Source organism: Mus caroli, unplaced genomic scaffold (assembly GCF_978045245.1).
Source record: "Mus caroli unplaced genomic scaffold, Mus_caroli_1 scaffold_2, whole genome shotgun sequence".
NCBI classification, from domain to species: domain Eukaryota; kingdom Metazoa; phylum Chordata; class Mammalia; order Rodentia; family Muridae; genus Mus; species Mus caroli.
This window is the reverse complement of record NW_028227257.1, coordinates 49,446,539-49,466,983: the sequence shown is the minus strand read 5'-3', so window position 1 is coordinate 49,466,983 and position 20,445 is coordinate 49,446,539. Positions and strand designations below refer to the sequence as shown.

Genomic DNA, 20,445 nt, shown 5'->3' with positions numbered 1-20,445 from the left:
GTGTTCATATTCATCTCCTGGATGAAAGAATTTTATTGACTAACTGAAATATTTCGGGCAACAGAGGAAGTGAGAAAATGCCTGACATGTGAGCTCCTCCCGTTGCTTTTTCTGGATTCTCAGTTCTCCAAGAAAACATTAGAGTTTGATTGAACAAATGAGTAAGGGAGTGTTTCCCTGCTCTGACATAATGGACTGTCACTACTTTGCAAGTAAAGTTTAACCATCCATTTAATTAATATGCATTCCAGGAAGAGATTATGAGAGTATTTTCCTTCGTGATCTTACTAGCCCTAAACTGGTCTGATTAGCTACAGAATTTAAATTTCCTAGAGCTTGCTGTCAAACCTAATGACCTGAGTCTAATCCCTAAACCCAATGGAAGGAGAGGACTGAGTCCCACAAGTTGTCCTCTGACCTACACATGGGTACTTGGCATGTGCACACACACACAAACACACAATCAATCAGTGTAAAAACTTGGTTTTCCTTTCTCAGCGCCCACTTTACACTGAAGCAGAAAGCCTGTTGAGAGCCTTGTTTAGCTTTTTCTGACTTCTTTGATATGACAGGGAATGATGGGAACTAGTGGAGTTATACTTCCTGTGTCTTAATTTCTCAGTTATTTTATAAGGTTTTCTTTTTCTAGAAAGAGACTAATCTGGAATGAGAATGGATTCTCATCAATAAAAGCAGAGCTTTAAGTAGGTCATCTGACTTCGCTTTTGTGCTCCACATTCACATGGCTATGAAAGGGCCTTTCATGAGTTTTCTAGGCTTTCATTGCTGTCAGACTCTCCACGGGCATTGTGAAAGAATTAAACTCCCCACCCCTCCCCCCGCTGGTCGCATGGACTCTTTCAGGGGCTATTTACAGACTGTTTAGCTCAGCAGGAGCTGCTAACACTGAGTCAGTGAACAGCCCGTCTTCCAGATAAGTGTCATAACCACCAAAGTTAATGTCTGCTGGTGTCTGACAAGGTGACCAGAAGTTTACTTCCAAATTGTTAAGCCGTGATTTAAGAAGTGTTTGTATTAAAATTACTTATATATAAAGTTGTCTATAAAGAATTTCTTATATCATTTGGATAAGAAGTTTATGAAAGCTTTCTGTAACCTAGGCATACACTCAGAACTTTTCAAGAGAAGCTTGTCTGCTGATGAGATGGTGGCACATCTACAGTCTCAGTACTGAGGAGACAGAGGGTCCGGGTACAAGGCTGTCCTAGGCTATATAGTGAGCCCTTGTTGAAAACAGAACAGGAAAGGAGTAAGTCGTAGCTTCTGCTCAGCACTGAAAATAGTTGTTATTTCATGTTTTTATTGTTATTTCATGTTTTTATTGTGGGAGTAGTGATATGGGGGGGGCGGGGCATATAGAATTTAGAAGGGATCTTTGGTCAGGCACGTGTGGCATAATTGAGTAGTAAAGTAGTTGCAAAACTTTGACGTGTGGGGCCTGAGAGGTGCCCTTGAGAGGGCCCAAGTTTGATTTTCAGCACCAATATTAGGCAGCTCACAGCTGCCTGCAACTCCAGCTCTAGAAGATCCAGCACCTTTTTCAGACCTCCATGAGTATTCCACTCATGTACACAAACCCAGACACAGATCATACAACACATGTACAAAAACCATAAAATATTTAGTTGGGTGGGTGGTTGGTTGGTTAGTTTGAGAAAGGGTCTCTATGTTAGTTAGTTAGTTAGTTAGTTAGTTAGTTAGATTTTTTGAGAGGTCTTTCTATGTAGCCCTGGCTGTTCTGTTCTAGAATTCACAATATAGACCAGGCTGTCCTCAAACTCAAAATACCCTGACAAAACAATTTAAGAGTTACAATTTCATGTTACAGACTATACCTACCTAGACAGTCTAGGTAGGAACTTCCAATAGCTGGTCATATCACCCACACTCAAGAGCAGAGAGAGGGGGATGGAGAGATGGCTCAGCAGTTAAGGACACTGACTGCTCTTCCAAAGGACCGGAGTTCAAATCCCAGCAACCACATGGTGGTTCACAACCATCTATAATGAGATCTGATGCCCTCTTCTGAGGTGTCTGAAGACAGCTACAGTGTACTTACAAAAAAAAAAAAAAAAGCAGAGAGAAATGAGCACATACATGCTCTCTTCCTGCTTTGTTCTCTACTCATTTCTTTACTTTTTAGAGATCAAGATCCAGTGCCTAGGGAATGGTGCTACCCACAGTGGGCTGGGTCTTCCCATATCAGTTAATTAAGGCAGTCCCTAACAGATATGCCCACTGACCAACCTCATGTAGATAGTTTCTGACAGATACTTTTTTCCTAGCTTATTCTAAATTGTGTTAGGTTGATATTTTAGTTAGCTTTCTATTGTGATAAAACATCACAACCAAAAGCAACTTGGGGGAGGGAAGGGTTTACTTCTCTTACACATCCCATCATTAAAGGAAGTCAAGGCAGGAACCTAGAGGCAGGAACTGACTGAGAGGTGATGGAGGAGTGCTGCTTACTGCCTTGCTCCTCATGGCTTGCTCTGCCTACTGTCTTATAGCACATAGGACCACCAGCCCAGGGGTGGTATCATCCAGGGAGAACTGGGCCCTCCCACATCAGTCATCAAGAAAACGGACCACAGTCTTACCCACAGGCCAATATCATAGGGGCGTTTTCTCCCAAAATGACTCTAGCTAGTATCAAGTTGACATAAAACTAGCTAGCACAGTTGATAATTAGCCTTGTGTTTATAGATGTTAGATTAAAATATCCTTTTAAAATATCCTTATGTATTTTGGATAAATTCAAATTGATCATGATTAACTTTCTTATATGCTACATTTAAGTTTTCAAGTCATTTGCCTTAAAATTATTGATAATATTAATTGTTCCATATACCACATCTAGATGCTTCCACCTTGCATTCATATTAATTTTTGCCTTCTGTTTTTGATTGTGTTCGTTGCTTCATTTTAACTTCCCAGATGATTAGTGATTCTCACATTTTCTCATGTGCTTGTCTTCCAAATACCTTCATTTGTTGTCATTTTACAGTGTTGGGTCGAACCCCAGGATCTTTTAAAGGGGGGTGATGGGGCTCAAGACTGGGTTTCTCTGTGTATCCCTGGATGTCCTGAAACTGACTCTGTAGACCAGACTGGCCTCAAACTCAAAGATCTGCCTCTGAGTTCTGGGATTAAAGATGTGCACCACACAGCCTGGCTTAACCCAGGATTTTTTTTTTAATTCTTTTTTAAACTTAATTTAATTTTTTTTTTTTACTTATTCACTTTACATCCCATTCACAGCCCCCTCCCGCTCGCCCCCTCCCACAATCCTCCCCTCATCTTCCCTCCCCTTTTCCTCTGAGCAGGTGGGGGTCCCCTTGAGGATCCCTGCCACCCTGGCACTTCAAGTCTCTACAAAGCTAGGTGCTTCCTCTCCCACTGAGACCAGACAAAGTAACCCACCTAGTAGAACATATCCCACATTACAGGCAACAGCTTTTGGGATAGCCCCTGCTCCAGTTGTTTGGGATCCACATGAAGACCAAGCTGCACATCTGCCTCATATGTGCAGGGGGCCTAGGTCCAGCCCATCTATGTTCTTTGGTTGGTGGTTCAGACCCTGAGAGCCCCCCAAGGATCTAGGTTAGTCGATTCTGTTGGTCTTCCTGTGGCATTCTTATCCCCTTCGGGGCCTGCAATCCTTCCTCCTATTCTTCCATAAGAGTCCCCAAACTCCATCCACTGTTTGGCTGTGGGTGTCCGTATCTGTCTGAGTCATCTGCTGGGTGGAGCCTCTCAGAGGAGGACTACATGCTCTTGTCTGCAAGCATTATAGTATCATTAGTAGTGTTAGTTTCTGCTCCATCCCCTATGCCTGCATTACTTGTAGACAGGATAAATTTTGGGTTGAAAGTTTTGTGGGTAGTTTGGTTAACCCAGGATCTTAACGAATGCTAAGACCAGTGCTCTGCTACTATGCCCTTACATGCATTTTTATTAAAGTATCTGTGTCTAGCTAATAAAGCCATCCTTTATTAGCTAGAAATTTTAAGATTTCTACCTGTTTATGACTTGTCTTAATTTTTCTGTTTACTCTGTTTTGTTTTGTTTTGTTTCTTTAATGTTATTTTATACCAAGTGTCATGGTTCAAGTGAAGCTGTAAATTTGGTTAGCCTGGTTTACATTGTCAGTTCCAGATCTGCCAGGGCTTTGTAGAGAGATCCTATGTCTTAGTTAGGGTTTTACTGCTGTGAACAGACACCATGACCAAGGCAACTCTTATAATTTAATTGGGGCTGGCTTACAGGTTCAGAGGTTCAGTTTATTATCATCAAGACAGGAGCATGGCAGCATCCAGGCAGGCATGGTGCAGGAGGAGCTGAGAGTTCTACATCTTGATCTGAAGGCTAGCAGAATACTTGCTTCTAGGCAGCTAGGATGAGGGTTTTAAAGTCCCCGCCCACAGTGACACACCTACTCCAACAGGACCACACCTTCAAATAGTGCCACTCCCTTGGCCGAGCATATACAAACCATTACATCCTGTCTCCAAAAAAAACAACAAAAAACAAAACAAAGTAAAAACACAACAAAAAACAAATAAATCAACAAATAAACAGAAAAATAAAATGGTGCTTTGTATGTAAGTCACATTGTTGTGCAGCTGTCACATCCATATGTAAAACTCTTCCATCTTCAGCTGAACCTGTACTCATCAAACACTGACACTCCGTCCTTCTTCCCACTACCTATAGCAACCAACACTGCGTGTTTGCTCTGATTCTGGATTTTACTACTCTCAGAATTTCAGAGTATTTGACCTTTCCTGCCTGACTTCCTTTTTATTTAGTTGCGTGTGTATTGGGAAGGAAGGAGAGTGTGGCAGGAGAACGCAGGTCAGTATTGGATATATCTTCCTTTTTTTTTTTTTGAGTCAGCGTTGCACACTGAAGCTGGAGCTCCCTGATTCAGTTAGAGAGCTTGGATATAGACCTGGGTTCAATCCGCAGGACTGAAAAATCACAAATATGTAAATAGAAATTCAGAAACATACCCTGAGTTTTACTAAGTGAAAAAAGCCAGATACAAGAGGTCAGATATTATAGGACCCCAAAGAATGGTAAGACTCAAACTCAGAAAGTACAGTGGTGGTTGCCAAAGCCTGGAGAAGAAACTCAGAAAGTACAGTGGTGGTTGCCAAAGCCTGGAGAAAAAAGGGGTGCAGTGTTGGTGTTAGGGACCTCCCTCCAGCTCTCCCCAGCCAGCTCTCATTCATTCTCTTTCTCTTAGTGTCTCTCCTTGCTCCCTGCCCACCCTCTCAGGCAGTGTCAGCTCCCTGACCTGCATCCACCGACTGCTTCTTTCCATGTCTTCTGCCTAGCTTGCTCATAACTGCATTTGTCACCTGATCAGCTGCCTTTGTCCCTCCCTTGGCTTTTTGCCTGACTTTGATGGCAGCTGCCCTGTCATTGCCTGTGTGCTGCTCTGTCCCTTCTCCCATTGCCCTGGGCAGATACAGCGTGTTCTGTAGTGCTATGCATTCTGCACATTCACAAGTAAACTCATCCATCACCTCCCGTCTGTGTGCCCCAGAACCTGGCCATCCTCTGCCTACGACATTGTGATTCACTTAAATCCAACACGTGGGCCTTGCATCCCCCAGCATCTTAGGAACTCTACACTGGTATACTCTCTGGAGTCTGTCTTAGGAGCTAGTCTTCCCCTCCTCTAGTTCCTCTTGCTTTACTGGCTGTATTCCTTCTGAAGGCTTTGGTCAATGACTCCCCTCACCTCACAGTCAGTTAACAGGATGGAGCTTCTATCTTGTTAACTGTTCCAAATTCCAGATTATTCTGTCAGTTTCCTTACACTCTAACCATTGGTATTTCACAGTTGTGTTCACCAGTAAATCAGAACTTTTTATTATGAGGAAATTTTAAAAGTCTTCTAACCGTGGGCAACAGCCCTTTGGTGATGTATTGGCTGCCTCATCTTGTCTCATGTGCATCATGTCCCTTGCTTCATCCTCTCAGACACTTGTCTGCTGTTTCCAGGTTTGTATTGAGGTCCTGCTTGATGCCTGTGTTAGAACTGTGTCCTCTGAGCATGACATGGCCATTGCCATCTTGATATCTGAGCAGCTATTGTTACCTCCTGAAACATTGTCCTGAAATACCCGTCACCACTCCCCACTGTCCCAGCTGCACATAGTCCTGCCACAACTCCACAGTCTCGGGATTTAAGAGTGTATAGGAGAGGGAAGGTCCGTGAGATTGAGATCTCCTGATTCCTCCCCAGTGCCAGGGGTAGGGCTTACTCTCTGGTGCAACTGTCTAGTGGTCCTCATTGCTCTGTAAGTAACTCCTAATCCATGAGCAATCCTTTCTGTGGTCTGTCAGGTGTCCTCTGTAACCAGCAGACATTCCTATGCCTCTTCTCAGCTTGTTGTCACTGATGCTACAAGACAAGCTATTTTAAGCTTTGAAGACCTCTTTGTTTTAATGACAGCCTGGTCATTCTCTTAGCTAACTTGTATTCTTCCAAGTTTTGCTTTACATCATCTTCACTGAAAATTGCCTCTGTAGTTTGTACTTCTCCCACCTCATTTTATTGCCTTTTGGCTACCTTTTTATGACTGGTAATAATCCAGGATAGTTTGTGCCTTCTGCAGGTAAATGAAACCTCTGCTAACAGTGTCTATATCTAATGTCTGTATCCTCCAATATTTAGTGAATTAAAAGGGGAAAAAATGGGCTGTAGAGTTGGAAAAGCCAATGTTTAAATACCAGTAAACATTTATTACTGTGTAGCCTTGAACAAATTCCTTAATCTCAAGAAAAATAGTATCTAACTCATAATATTATGAGAATTAAATAGAATAAGGTACATAATGCCTATTACAGGTCACAAAGCAAGCAATCAAGGATTATAGCTATGTATTGTTTCCAATAATAAACATTGCTAAGCAAGTGAGAATTTTCCTGAAGTGGCTGGTCCCTCCTTCTAGTCAGGTCACCTGAGCAGCTCCAGGAGGTGGCCCAGAGCAGTTTGAAATGACATTTGTCCAGCTGACATTTGTCCCACACTTGGAAGATATTTTCATTAAGACTGGGATCTGAAAGCCTATCTTTCCCACTACAAACTCCATCTCCATCAGAGAGGTGAGTTTACTTAAAATCAAGACCAGAACCAAATGCAGAATGTTTGAACATCAGCCCTGATTAATCTGATCATATTTTCAAGGCCCACCACTCCATCAATGAAACAGACTGTAAAATAGAAATAGAATCATTAATTCGTTGGCTTTTTTGAGAGATTTATCTGTTTCTTCATTAGGTATGTGAGGAAGAGCCAGGTAATCTTAATCTCAATTCTACCTACTGAGAACCTATTTTTCCAATTTCTTTATCTGCAAAACGGGAGTAAAAAGAGTGGTAAGACAAGAGGCCAAACGTGGTCCTGCACACCTTTGATTCTCAGTGCTCAGGAGGCAGAAGAAGTAGGAGAATCTCTGAGTTTGAGACCAGCCTAGACTCCATATGGAGTTCCAGGACAGCCAGGGCTGCAGAGAGAAACTGTGTCTCAATAAAGAAATAAAAGATTTAACAGAAATAAAATGGTTCCAGTGGTAGTATATACCTATCTTTTGACAATATTTTATTGGGAACATGCTAAATATAAAACACTTAACTCTGGATATAATTTTTTTCTTTTGGTGGTAGTAACAGTCTAACCAAGAACCTCATGATTTGTGCTAGGCAAATGTTCTACAACTCAGCTATAGCCTCAGCTCTTTTTATTTTTATTTTATTTATTTATTTATTTATTTATTTATTTTAAGATTTATTTTAAGATTTATTTTAAGATTTATTTTAAGATTTATTTATTATGTAATACAGCATTCTGCCTGCATGTGTGTCTGCAGGCCAGAAGAGGGCACCAGATCTTATTATAGATGGTTGTGAGCCACCATGGTTGCTGGGAATTGAACTCAAGACCTCTGGAAGAGCAGTCAGTGCTCTTAATCTCTGAGCCAACTTTCTAACCCCTTTATTTTTATTTTGAGATAGGGTCTTTCTGTATAACCAGGCTGGTCTCAAACTTGTGAACTTCCTGCCTCAGATCTCTATGTAGCTTGGCCTGCAGAGACGTGCTCTTACACATAACGAAGAAGACTTACTGGAAGGTATTAGAACCACAGTCTAAACTCTGGAAAGTGTACAGCTGAGCTCTCCTTCACTAGTAAGGACTTCAGAATGTTGTTAGCTGTTGTTGCCCTGAGATAGAGCCTCATGGCTAGCCTCAGGCTGGCCTTGAACTCTAGATCCTCCTTCCTCAGCCTCTTGGTTGTTGGGAATGTGGGTGTGTCCGTAACACCTGCACAATGTTGAGTGTTTGTGATAGTAGATGTATGCAGAGCTCCTTCGTTATTCTCATCCCTAGTTCGATAGTCATAATGTGAGTTGTTCTAACTCCTTATGAGTTGTACCTGAGGTTGTTGCGTCTGTCTGAAATATTTTATGTGTATCAGTGATTTGCCTGCATTTATATGTGTATTATGAATGATCTTCCTATATTTATACAGTTGTGTCATGTGTGTCTGGTGCCCTTAGAGGCCAGAGGGCATTGGATCCCCTGAAACTGGAGTTACAGACTATTGTGAGCTACCATGTTGGTGGTGGGAGCTAAACTGAGATCATCTGCAAGAGCAGCAAGTGCCCTTAACTTGTAACCCATCTCTCGAACACCTGAGAAAGTTTTTTTAAATCGCCTTCTTAGAGACCTCACAACACAATTGAGTGTATTGGCCCTTTGGCTCTGATGTCCTCAGTTGTCCGCAGCTGTCTAAATAATAGGCATATTCTCTTGTGCCTCAGTTTGCTCTCCCTCTCTTTTCCCTCACGTGGGAGGTCATGGCTGTCAACCTTTGCATCCGCTGGCAAGCGTTCCATATCAGGGTAAGAAACATTGCTCTTTGGCCGGACGCCAGCAAAGCCTGGCTTTCTCTAGCAAGTATCCACTGTGCCTCTGGTGGTTCATTCCTTCTTTTTGAATGCAGGAGATATTTTTTTCAAATAAATTAGCCCTGACATGTGTTTAAGTATATATAATTGATTGTCCATTGATTAAACATTCAGATTTCTAGGCTAGATTTGTAACTCAATAATAGAGTGCTTGTAGCTTGCCCAAAGTCCTGGCTACTATTCCTTGCTTGCTTGTGGGGATGTCCAATTTAACATTTACAGTTTCTGTAATGAGGTGTAGACTACCAACAGCAAAGAATACTTAGAGTAAATTATGGAAGAATTACTCTGCACCCTTAGCAGAGCAGAATTGGTGGGGTTAGGTGAGAGGAAGTATAAGAAGTGTTTAGAGTATCCTGGTCTTTTTAGATGGGAGGGGAGATGTGAGAAATCTAACAGCCAGTGTGCATTGCCCACTTTTTGTATCCCTAATAGAGAACGGAGAGCCTGCACATACATCCTTGGAATGTATGTGCTCAGGTCTGCTGTGCTGAATTATGAATTAACTTCATATTAACTTTATGAACATGTAGAAAATATTCAGTATGAGGAAAAGTACAATTGTGATGGGTTTTCTCAATTACTAACGTGATGAGCTCTAGACTAGGAAATGGACCTATGTCACATTTGTCAGGAATGATCTTGGTTAGGTTAACTGGAGAGGGAAGCCCTGCCTGCTGTGGGTGACACCATCCCCTAAGCTAGAATCCTGGACTGTTTAAGAAAAAGGAAAGTGACCTGAGCAACAAGCATTCATCACTCCCTGCTTCCCTGCTATGGGTACAGTGTGATCGGCTGCTGGGGCTCCTGCTGCTGGGCCTTCCCCATTCTGATGGGCTATAATCTCAGACTGTTGGCCAGGATAAACCTTGCCTTAAGTTGCTTTCCTCAGGGGTGGTGGTGATGGTGGTTTAATCACAACAGGAAAAGAAACCAAGACAACAACTATGATTTTTTTTTTCTTCAAATTTTTCTGAGTCTTTTATCATATTGCTTTCATGCATGTTAATGGCATCTGAGTGTTCTTTATAGTTTAAATGTTGAACTTTGATAATTGATCAGCCTAATGTATGTGTAATGAAAATATTTTAAAGTAAGTTTAAAATGTTTTTTAATAAGTAAGGAGCAAGGGAAAGAACCCAGTGTATGCTGTTGTGTGTGATATATTAAAGATTCATGACTCACAAAGTTTTCCTGCTTTGTTGTTATGTACTTGCTTTATGATTGATAAGTTTTTGTGTTTGTTTTTATTTTTAAATAAATAATTGAGGAGCTGGGGAGACGGCTCAATAGATAAAGCTTTGCAAACATGGGGACCAGAGTTCTGACTCCCAGGACCCACCTAGGAAATGCGGCGAACCGTGGGGAAGGGTCCTCGTTTTGCTTTATACTCTTGCTTTGTTTGCATTTGTTCTTACAGGAACGCTTTACTTTTGTAACGTAGTTTATAATACAAGTATGAAGTTGTCCAGAATCTTCCTGTTTCCAAGTTTTTGTTTTGTTTTGGGGGTATTTTTTGGTTGGTTGGTTGGTTGATTGGTTTGGTTAGTTTTTGTTTTGTTTTGTTTTGTTTTGTTTTTTCAAAACAGGGTTTCTCTGTGTAGGCTTAGCTGTCCTAGATCTTACTCTGTAGACCAGGCTGGCCTTAGACTTGGAGATCCACCTGCCTATGCCTCCAGAGCTCTGGAATTAAAGTTGTGTGCACCACATCCGGGTTTGTTTTCAACTTTTATTTTATATGTGAGTGTGTGCCCTGGCACTGGTAGAGTGGTCAGAGGACAGGTCTTAAAGGCTGTTTCTCATTCTGCAGTGTCAGTCCCAAGGATGGATTTCAGTTTGTCAGGATTGCCAGCAGGCTCCTTCACCTGCTGAGCCATCTGCCTGCACCCAACCTCCCAGCCCCATGTTTTTCTTACTTATCAGAAGCAGTAAGTAGCACTACACAATCCTATTCACTGTGGTTTGAAAAAAAAATAGTATTAGATGCTATGTCCTGGGTTTCTAAGATCTGGTTCTGTGGTCATTTCTTGATGAATCATCTATTATAAAAAAATTTAGATATATAGAAAAATTGAAAGAAGTTCTCTGTTGCTTTTCTGAGACAGGATCTCACCCAGCTTAGCCACAGACTCACAACAGTCCTCCTGCCTCAGCTTCCTGAGCACTGAGGTTATAGGTATGAGCCACCACCCCCAAATGAGAGAATTGTGTATGTGGAGATGTGGGGGCGGGGGAGGAGATGTCGTGTGTGTGGAGGACAGGCTTGGCTGTTCCTCATGGTGTTTTAATGTTCTGAGTTAGACTAGACTGGACTACTTAGGAACCCGCCCTTCTCCACATCTCCAGCACTGGTACTATAACGTGTCCCACCACACTAGGCTTTTTCTCATGAGTGCGGAGGTAGCATTCATGCCCTCATGCTTGCAAGGCAAGCACCTTGTTGACTTAGACATTCAGGATTACATTTTCCTATAGTTTAATATGGAGAAAGTGAGACAGGGTTTCTATGTGTAGCCCTGACTGCCTTGGAACTTTCTCTGTAGACCAGACTGGCCTCAAACTCAGAGATCTGCCTGCCTCTGTTCTGGAGTGCTGGGATTGAAGGTGCGACATCACTGCCTTGCTAAGAAGTTCCTGTCCATGTGCATTGCTTACGATCAGCTTTTTATACTTGTTTTTTTCTTGTCAGCTTCCATTTTTACTTTCATGATTGCTTGCATTGCCCTTAAGCTTAAAAAGTTTTTTTTTCTTAGCTGTAATGTCCAAATATTGGCTTATTGTCTTTTAAAGTGTATTTAAAACATCTAATTCTGTAAGCCAACCTATTTTCTGTTGATTTACCCTGAGAAACTGAGCACACACGTATACACTAGTCTTCCAACTTGCTGCCTGATCCTTGTGCAAATGACTGTGTGCATTCCCAGCTTTGAAATATGGTCAAGTAGGAATTGAACTGGAGTCTGTCAGTGATCAATATATCTTCACTATCCAGTTCTTTAAGAGTTACAGATGTCTGATATAATGTGGTACTGACTTCATTATCACACCCTACAAAGAACAGAAAGGCCTTTGGGCTTGGGGAAGGCCACTGCTAAATCCATCCCCTGCTAGGCAGTGCCATTGTATCAGCAAACGTCTTGGGGCCCTTAAACTACTAGCATATCCCTCACCTCAGCATTTGCATCTTCCTCTTAGGGAGGCAGGACCTCACTGTCTCAGATAGTAGCTGTTGATTTACATCTACATTGTAAAACATGGGAAAGCATGGCTGGTAAATAAGTTGGTCCTCAGTTCTTCCTCTAGAACCTAAGATCAGTTTTGTACACAGGTCCTGAGAAGATGAACTTAGGAAATTTAAGGACTGCCTATTTCTCATACTTAAAGATACAGTCTGGAACCAGAGTTTTTAAAACAGTTTTTAAAGTGCACAAAGTTTGAGAGATATAATTTAAAAGATATGTTATTTAAATTTAATTTTATTTCTATAAAGATAATTAATAGCTGAACTTCTGGGGGAAACTGCCTGTGAAGCTGTCAGGAGACCCTATGTACATATTGTATTAACTAAGAAAGATACTACCCAAAATAACCTTTTGTATTTTGAGTCATTTGGACGTAATTATAATAATGTAAGACTTCATCTCATGTGTCTATTTTCTAGGTCAGCATGGATTCCTGGTTCATTCTTGTCCTGTTTGGCAGTGGTCTAATACACGTTAGTGCCAACAATGCTACTACAGGTAAAAGCTGTCATCTGAGAGGGAAATCAGTATTTAAGTAATACTAAATAAATGTAACTGTGAGCTTCTAAAAGTCTTTGAATTATCTTAATAGTCAGCTTTGTTCTGTATGCTAAAATAACTGAAAAGACTGTTCTTTCCTCAAAATAGTAAAAAAATGTTAATATTTACATCCCTACAGAGTGGTTCTGAAGAAATAAACGAAAAGCCCTTTTTCTTCATGCCATGAAACAGTAGTCCTTTGGAGGAAGCAGGAAGGGTCCAGCATTAAGAGGGTGTGGGATATAGGTGTCTGTCTAGTCTTTGCATGGTGTCCAGATGTGTGAGATATTTATTAATTCTTGCTGTTTTGTGTCTTAACTTTTGAGCCTCACATTCTTCATAAGATATTTTTTTTTTTTTTTTTTTTTGGTGTTTGTAGTTTCACCTTCTTTAGGAACTACAAGATTAATTAAAACAGCAACAACAGAATTGGCTAAGGAAGAGAATAAAACCTCAAATTCAACTTCTTCAGTAATTTCTCTTTCTGTGGCACCAACATTCAGCCCAAACCTAACTCTGGAACCCACCTATGTGACTACTGTTAATTCTTCACACTCTGACAATGGGACCAGGAGAGCAGCCAGCACGGTATCTGGAGGCACTACCATTTCCCCGAACGGAAGCTGGCTTATTGAGAACCAGTTCACGGATGCCATAACAGAACCCTGGGAGGGGAACTCCAGCACTGCAGCAACCACTCCAGAAACCTTCCCCCCGGCAGGTACCCGAGATGCATTCTGCTTGCTCCTCTTGCTCTGGCTTTAGTTACTGTCTTTGTATATATTTTATAGCCATCAAATTCCTGAAATATATTTTTGTCCAAGAAAAGAAATGAAACCTAGAAACAGAATTTTTTTTTTGTTTTCATGTGTGTGTGTGTGCCTGTGTCTGTGTCTGTGTGTTTGCATGTGTTTATGTGTAACACATGTGTAGAGATGCCCTTGGAGGCAAGAAGAGGGTGTTGGATCCCTGGTCTTAGAGTTTCAGGGAGTTATAAGCCATCTGATGGGGGCGCTGTAAACTAAACCCCAGTTGTCTGAAAGGACAGCAAGCACTCTTAACCACAGAGCCATTTCTCCAGCCTCCAACATGTTAGCAATTCTTTTTTTTTTTTTTTTTTTTCTCGAGAGAGAGGGTTTCTCTGTATACCCCTGGCTGACCTGGAACTCACTTTGTAGACCAGGCTGGCCTCGAACTCAGAAATCCACCTGTCTCTGCCTCCCGAGTGCTGGGAGTAAAGGCATGCGCCACCATGCCCCGGCTTATGTTAGCAATTAATACCTGCTTAGCATAGCACTTTCTACAGGATATTTTTCTGATGGGAAAGATCACAATTAGGGTGGGGAAGTCCAAGTGTATTTAAAGGTATTTAAATGTATTAGAATATTTGATTATCAGCTAGCTGGGAAGATAATGTCCTATAACATAATGATGTCCCAGAAACAATGAGAAAGTGAGGCTGTGGGAGGCTCATACACTCAGAGCCATCTGTTCAGCCCGCCTCTCTGTCCCCTTGAATATCAGTCACTAGATTGAAGTAGCTTTGGCCTGGAGAATAGGCTTGGAATTCTGAGCCTGAGACCAGCTTGGCAAGGGCAGATTTCTGACTTATTCAGATTCCTAGTCTAGACAAGACAGTTAGAGGGTCCCTCAAAGAGTGTCTGCATGAAGTAAAGTAATTGCTCCAACTGCCACATAAATGACATTTCCTTTCTAGTAAAATTGCTGTTCTCTGATCTGTGACCTCAGCCTTTTGCTCAGATTTCTTTTCTGTTTCAGATTCTGTTAGATGGATCCATGTCTGGCTCATGGTAGAATTCCAAAAGTACTTTTGAAATTTAATGCTAGTTGATACTAAAGATGACATCTTTCAACTAGACTTTATAGTACATACCTGATACATGTGTGCTTTAGGGCCATTGTTTCGACAGTACAAGCAAGATGACATTAACAGGTACAGTTCAGAGCATAGTCTGCACACCCTACTTGTTCCTGTTCAGTCCCAGCTCTGCCACAGCTGCACTATGAGCATAGGCAGATTGACTTGACATCTGTGCCTCTGGCTTCCCAGATATAAAATTGAAATGAATGATGGAAATAGTTCACACCCGTAGAAAAGTTGTTTGATGAGCTGATCTAAGCCGGGTATAGTGATGTACGCCTTTAATCCCAGCACCTTGCCTGGCAGAGGCAGGCAGACCTCTGTGAGTTCAAGGCCAACATGGTCTACAGAATGAGTTCCAGGACAGCCAGAGCTACATAGTAATAAGACCCTGTCTCCAAAGGATTACTTATGGTTCTGTACACGGTGATAACTGTACAAAGGATTACTTATGGTTCTGTACACGGTGATAACTGTTTTTTAAGGCTCAGCTGTTCTAATTGTTACAACTTCTGCTCTGAGAGATTTCCATAAGTCACATGGCCAGGCAAGGTGATATAGGGCTGTAATCCCAGTACACAGGGAGCTGAGGCAGGAGGATTTATAGTTCCAGAGCAGCCTAGGCTACATGATCAGACCCTGTCTCATAAAGAGCTGGGGCTAATATGCTCAGTGGAGGCCCTTGCCTACGGTAGTGCACCTAGCCTTCAGTCACTGCAAAAACAAACAAATAGAGATACAATGCATGTCTATGGCTGCCACTATTCTTAATTAGGTTGAGAACTGCAAATAATTCTACTTTATATTTTAATGTTTAAGTACAGTTTATGACCCATTCATGAAATTTGTTTAATGGACCACAACCATTAGTGTTTATTTTGTCTTTGTGGGTGACCCTATTCTGTGTCTTTTCTTGTTGAATGTGTAATGTTTTAAAGCTATGCACAACACACATTGTATACTAAATAACAACATAAAAAGTGTTCTTCTGTGAGTTAGGGCCATTGCTTAGGGGAGAAAGGCAAGAACTTACACAGACTGAAGGAATGAATTTGGAAGGTAGGGCTGTAAAGTAAGCCCAGCTGACTTCCTAGCCTGGGCTCATTCTCTATTGCTTTCCACTCAACAGCTCTGTGAGATGACCACAGTAATTATCTCCTGTTAGTGCATGCTGAATTTAACGCTAAATACCATATTAGACTTCAAATAGTTTCACTTTTGTAGTCTTTCCACATTAAGAATCCTACACTCACACTCACTCTCTCTCATGTAATTAAAAAAAAAAAATTATCCTAAAAGTAAAATGAGGGCTGCAAACATAGTTCAATGGATAAAGTGTTTGCCACACAAGCATGAGGACCTGAGTTCAAATCCCCTGAATCCACATAATCCCAAGCATGGTGAATCCCATCCATAATCTCAGTGCTCCTGTGACAGAATGGGAGGTAGAGACAGGAGAGCTCCCAGAAGCTCCCAGGTCAGTTAGCCTGCTGTACACAGTGCAGTGGCAAACAATGAAGAGATCCTGTCTCAAATACAATGGAGGGGGAGGGCCCATACAGGCTAATTTTATGTCAGCCTGACAGTTGAGAAACTGGCCTATGGTGCACTTGATGACTGATGTGGTGGGCCCTGCTCACTGTGCTTTACCAACCCTGGGCTGGCGAGCTTGATGTCTTCAGTAAGCAGGCTGAGCAAGCCTGGAAAAGCAAGCCAGTATGCAGCACTCCTTCATGGCTTCCACATCAGTTCCTGCCTTTAGATCCCTACACTGGCTTCCCTGGGTGATTAACCACAAACTGTAAGATGAAATAAATCCTTTCCTCCCCACATTGACTTTGGTTATGGTGTTTTATCACAGCAATAGAAACCTAAGGCACTGCTTGTGTCCAAAGTTGTCCTTAGTCCTCCACACATGCATCGTGGTACTCATAGGCCCTAACTCACAAACGTGAACATGCACACAAACAAAACTCCCGACTATGTATCTAATTACTCTTACCACTTTCATGTGTGCACATAACAAGTTTCATCTTCACCCCACTTGTCCTTCCTGTCACTCTGCCAATCCTCCCTTCCTAGCCAGTCCCCGTCAACTTCCATGGCTTCTTCTTAAAGGTTGTACATACGTGAGTGTTTTGCCTGTGTGTATGTATGTAGTATGTATTATGTATATATGTGTACTGTGTACATGCATTCTGTCTATGAAGGCCAGATTAGGGCATCAGATCCTGGAACTGGAGTTACAGATCATTGTGAGCCTCCATGCGGATGCTGGGAACTGAACTTGGCCTCTGTGAGAGCAGCCAACGCTCTTCATTACTGAGCCATCTCTGGGTCCATACATTTTTTTTTTAACTTATTTATTTTCTGTATGAGTACACTGTAGCTGTCTGTCTTCGGACACACCAGAAGAGGACATGGGATCCCATTACAGATGGTTTTTAATTCTTTTTTTTTTTTAAAGATTTATTATTATATCTACGTACACTGTAGCTGTCTTCAGACACACCAGAAGAGGGCATCAGATCTCATGATGGATGGTTGTGAGCCACCATGTGGTTGCTGGGATTTAAACTCAGGACCTTCGGAAGAGCAGTCAGTGCTCTTAACCACTGAACCATCTCTCCAGCCCAAGAGCAGTCTTTTTTAAGAGTTTTTTGTTTTTTTTTAAGGCCCAAGAAGTGTCATTAACGTTGCTTACAGAGTATGTGTGAGGAGTTGTTATTTACTTAGGATGTTTTCATTGATATTTACAAGTGTTTTCTTGTTTTGTTTTGTTTTCTCTGTGAAATTGGTCTGCTTTTACTTTGCAAATGTGGTATTGTTGGTGTATCAGTTGTAGTGTTTTTTTTTCATTAAAAGAACATGAAAGCTTAAAGATAAAGTAAAAGAAAAAAAGAATTTGAAAGTTTGCATAGAAAACTATGAATTTCATTCATATTTTCTAATTCAAGTGAATTTGAGGAAAGTCATCCCATGATCGTTTAATTTCCTATATAGCTATGAATATTTCTCACTTTGCATATTTCTGACCCCCTTTTTTCCTTGGGATATACTATTTCATAGTTTATTACTTCTTTCCTCCCAAAGAACCTACTATTCTTTATTGACTCGATCACCTTAGCTTTTTATTTTATTGATTATTGTTCTTTCTTGCCTTTTTAGAAGTTTATTTTGTGCTACTTATTCAGTTTTTTAAAATTAAAGCTGAATTTTTATTTTTCAGACCTACTAATATTTGGTAGTATGATTTTTATACAACATAGACTTCAACATGCTGCCTAGGTATTTCTGTAGGTAGCTGTTAGCTAGGATGCTGTCTGAGCTGCTGATAAAGACCACAGGATTGCCTTCTCTGTAGGTATGGCCGGAGGGCTTGCCTCCCATCAGGAACCAAGTCACTCTTACATAGCCTGCCATCGAAGGACAGCCTTCTTATCTGCTGGGCCCATTCTCCAAATGTCATAAGTACACTTAACCATAGTGTTTTCTCAAATCCCAGTAGCCAGATTTTTTTGCTTTTCTTTGTTTTTTTTTAAGATCTTATTTATTATATCTAAGTACACTGTAGCTATCTTCAGACACACCAGAAGAGGGTGTCAGATCTCACTACGATGGTTGTGAGCCACCATGTGGTTGCTGGGATTTGAACTCAGGACCTTCAGAAGATCAGTCAGTGCTCTTAACCACTGAGCCATCTCTCCAGCTCCATTAGCCAGAATTATTGCGTAACCACACCTAGTCTTGGAAGTATAGTATTTAACTGGACAACTTTGTACTTGGCTAAAAAACACAAAGAGGTTGTTTTCATTATATATTTTATTTAGTTTTCAGATTTTGACTGTGTTAGTTAATTCCACTTTTGTTGTGTAGTGCTGAGAGAATATCATACTGTGGGTCTTGGGGATCTGTTTAGACTGTAGATACCCCAGAGTGCATCTGTGTGGTTACTGATGGTGGGTGACGGAACCAGTTTTCTCATTCCACTGTGTAGATCTTGAGGCTTGAACTCAGGTCATCAGGCTTTGTGGCAAGTGCCTTTGCCTGCTTAGCGTCTCTCCTGTTCACCATAGGTTTCTGAAAACAAGCTTTTCTCCAATAGCATATTAGCAGTTACCTACCTAGTAGTTAGGTTGGGTTTTTTGTTTTTTATGGTGCTTGTTTGCATCTCATTGTGTAGATCTTTTATATCTTTAACGTTGTCATTTTGCATATAAAAAGGCCAATATTGGCTTACATTTGTGATTTTCCTTGAATTCGTGTATTTTTAGTGAGTATTGAATAGGCATACTCAGGAACACAGAAGGAGACAACTGACCAAAGTTTAGTAACCCTGGATAATTCCCCATTTATGGCAGTGTACTGCACATGGGGAAAATTACCTATGTTCCTGAACTTTTTCTTTGTTTCCCTTAAATTGAATAGCAATGTTTTCCTTTAACCTGAGTAAATGTTTCTGTTTTTTACTTGTTACACAGGTAATTCTGACTCAAAAGACAGGAGAGGTGAGCCCATCACCTTTATCTGTTTTCCTTTAAGGGTACCCACTGTCCATCATGTCTTTGCAGTCCACTGTTCACCATGTCTCTTCTGCCCACTGTCCGCCAGGTCTCTTCTGCCTGCCATGTTTCTTCTGTCCACACTTCGTCCTGTCTCCTCTACCCACTGTCCGCCATGTCTCTTCTGCCCACTGTCTGCCATGTCTCTTCTGCCCACACTTCTCTTCTACCCACTGTCCACCATGTCTCTTCTGCCCACTCTTTGTCTTGTCTTTTTTGTCCACTGTTCACCATATCTCTGCTGTCTGCTGTCCACTGTCCGCCATGTCTCTTCTTTTGTTTGTTTACTGTCCCTTAAATGTTCTCAGGTTTACCTCAGAAAAGCGTAAAAGAAACAGCATTTGATTTTATATACATTAAATATTCCAACAGATTTGGTGTATTTTATGTTTTAAAATTTTACCTTTGTGTATGAGTGTTTTGGCTGCATGCATGTTTGTACAGCACATATGTATACCTGTTGCTTACAGAGGCTGTAAAAGTGCATCAGGTTCCCTGGGAATGGAATCACCATGGTTGTGAGCCCTCATGTGAGTGCTAGGAATAGATTCAGGGTCCTCAGCCAGGGCTCTTAGCTACTGACCATTTCTTCAGCCCCTTGATGTATTTTAATCAATAATAAAATAACTGTACACTTATCATGTCTTCATACTAGTATTTTACTCTTTGGTCATATAGTAGGATGTAATTTTTTTGCTTGTTTTCAAATTGTATTTATTTTGTATGGTTGTGAACCATATGTGCTCTGGAACTGGAGTTATATAGATGGTTGTGAGCCACTGTCCAGATGCTGAGAATTGAATCTGGGTCCTCTGGAAGAGCAACAAATGCTCTTACCCACTGAGCCATCTCTTTAGTCCCTAGGGTGTAATTCTTTTTTTTTTTTTTTTTTCTGAGACAGGGTTTCTCTGTGTAGCCCTGGCTGTCCTGGAACTCACTCTGTAGACCAGGCTGGCCTCGAACTCAGAAATCCACCTGCCTCTGCCTCCCGAGTGCTGGGATTAAAGGTGTGTGCCACCACACCTGGCCTTAGGGTGTAATTCTTATGAATTAATTTCTGGCTTTTAGTCTACTATTCCCTTTAATCATATTTGCTTCCTGTAGTTTTCCCCTAAATTCATAAAGTGTTGTCACTCAAGGCTTTTAGGGACAGCCTAGTGGGAAGCTCCTACAACCCCAGATTACGTGCACCAGCTGGAGACCCACATTTCAA

General features: G+C 41.3%; 1 protein-coding gene across 5 annotated transcripts in view; it reads left to right on the top strand.

Annotated features, from left to right (window-relative positions):
- Ptpra (protein tyrosine phosphatase receptor type A) overlaps positions 1 to 20,445 on the top strand; it is a 105,047-nt gene that overhangs the window by 42,236 nt on the left and 42,366 nt on the right. For 2 of the 5 annotated variants that reach the window (XM_029471247.2, XM_029471235.2), the window contains exons 2-4: positions 12,668 to 12,746; positions 13,168 to 13,509; positions 19,152 to 19,178. In XM_029471247.2, the coding sequence (XP_029327107.1) occupies positions 12,674 to 12,746; positions 13,168 to 13,509; positions 19,152 to 19,178 (442 nt within the window). In that variant the 5' untranslated portion in view covers positions 12,668 to 12,673. Of the gene's footprint in view, positions 1 to 10,816; positions 10,935 to 12,667; positions 12,747 to 13,167; positions 13,510 to 19,151; positions 19,179 to 20,445 lie in introns of all 5 variants that reach the window. The other 3 variants (XM_021184778.3, XM_029471244.2, XM_029471239.2) reach the window with 2 other exon arrangements.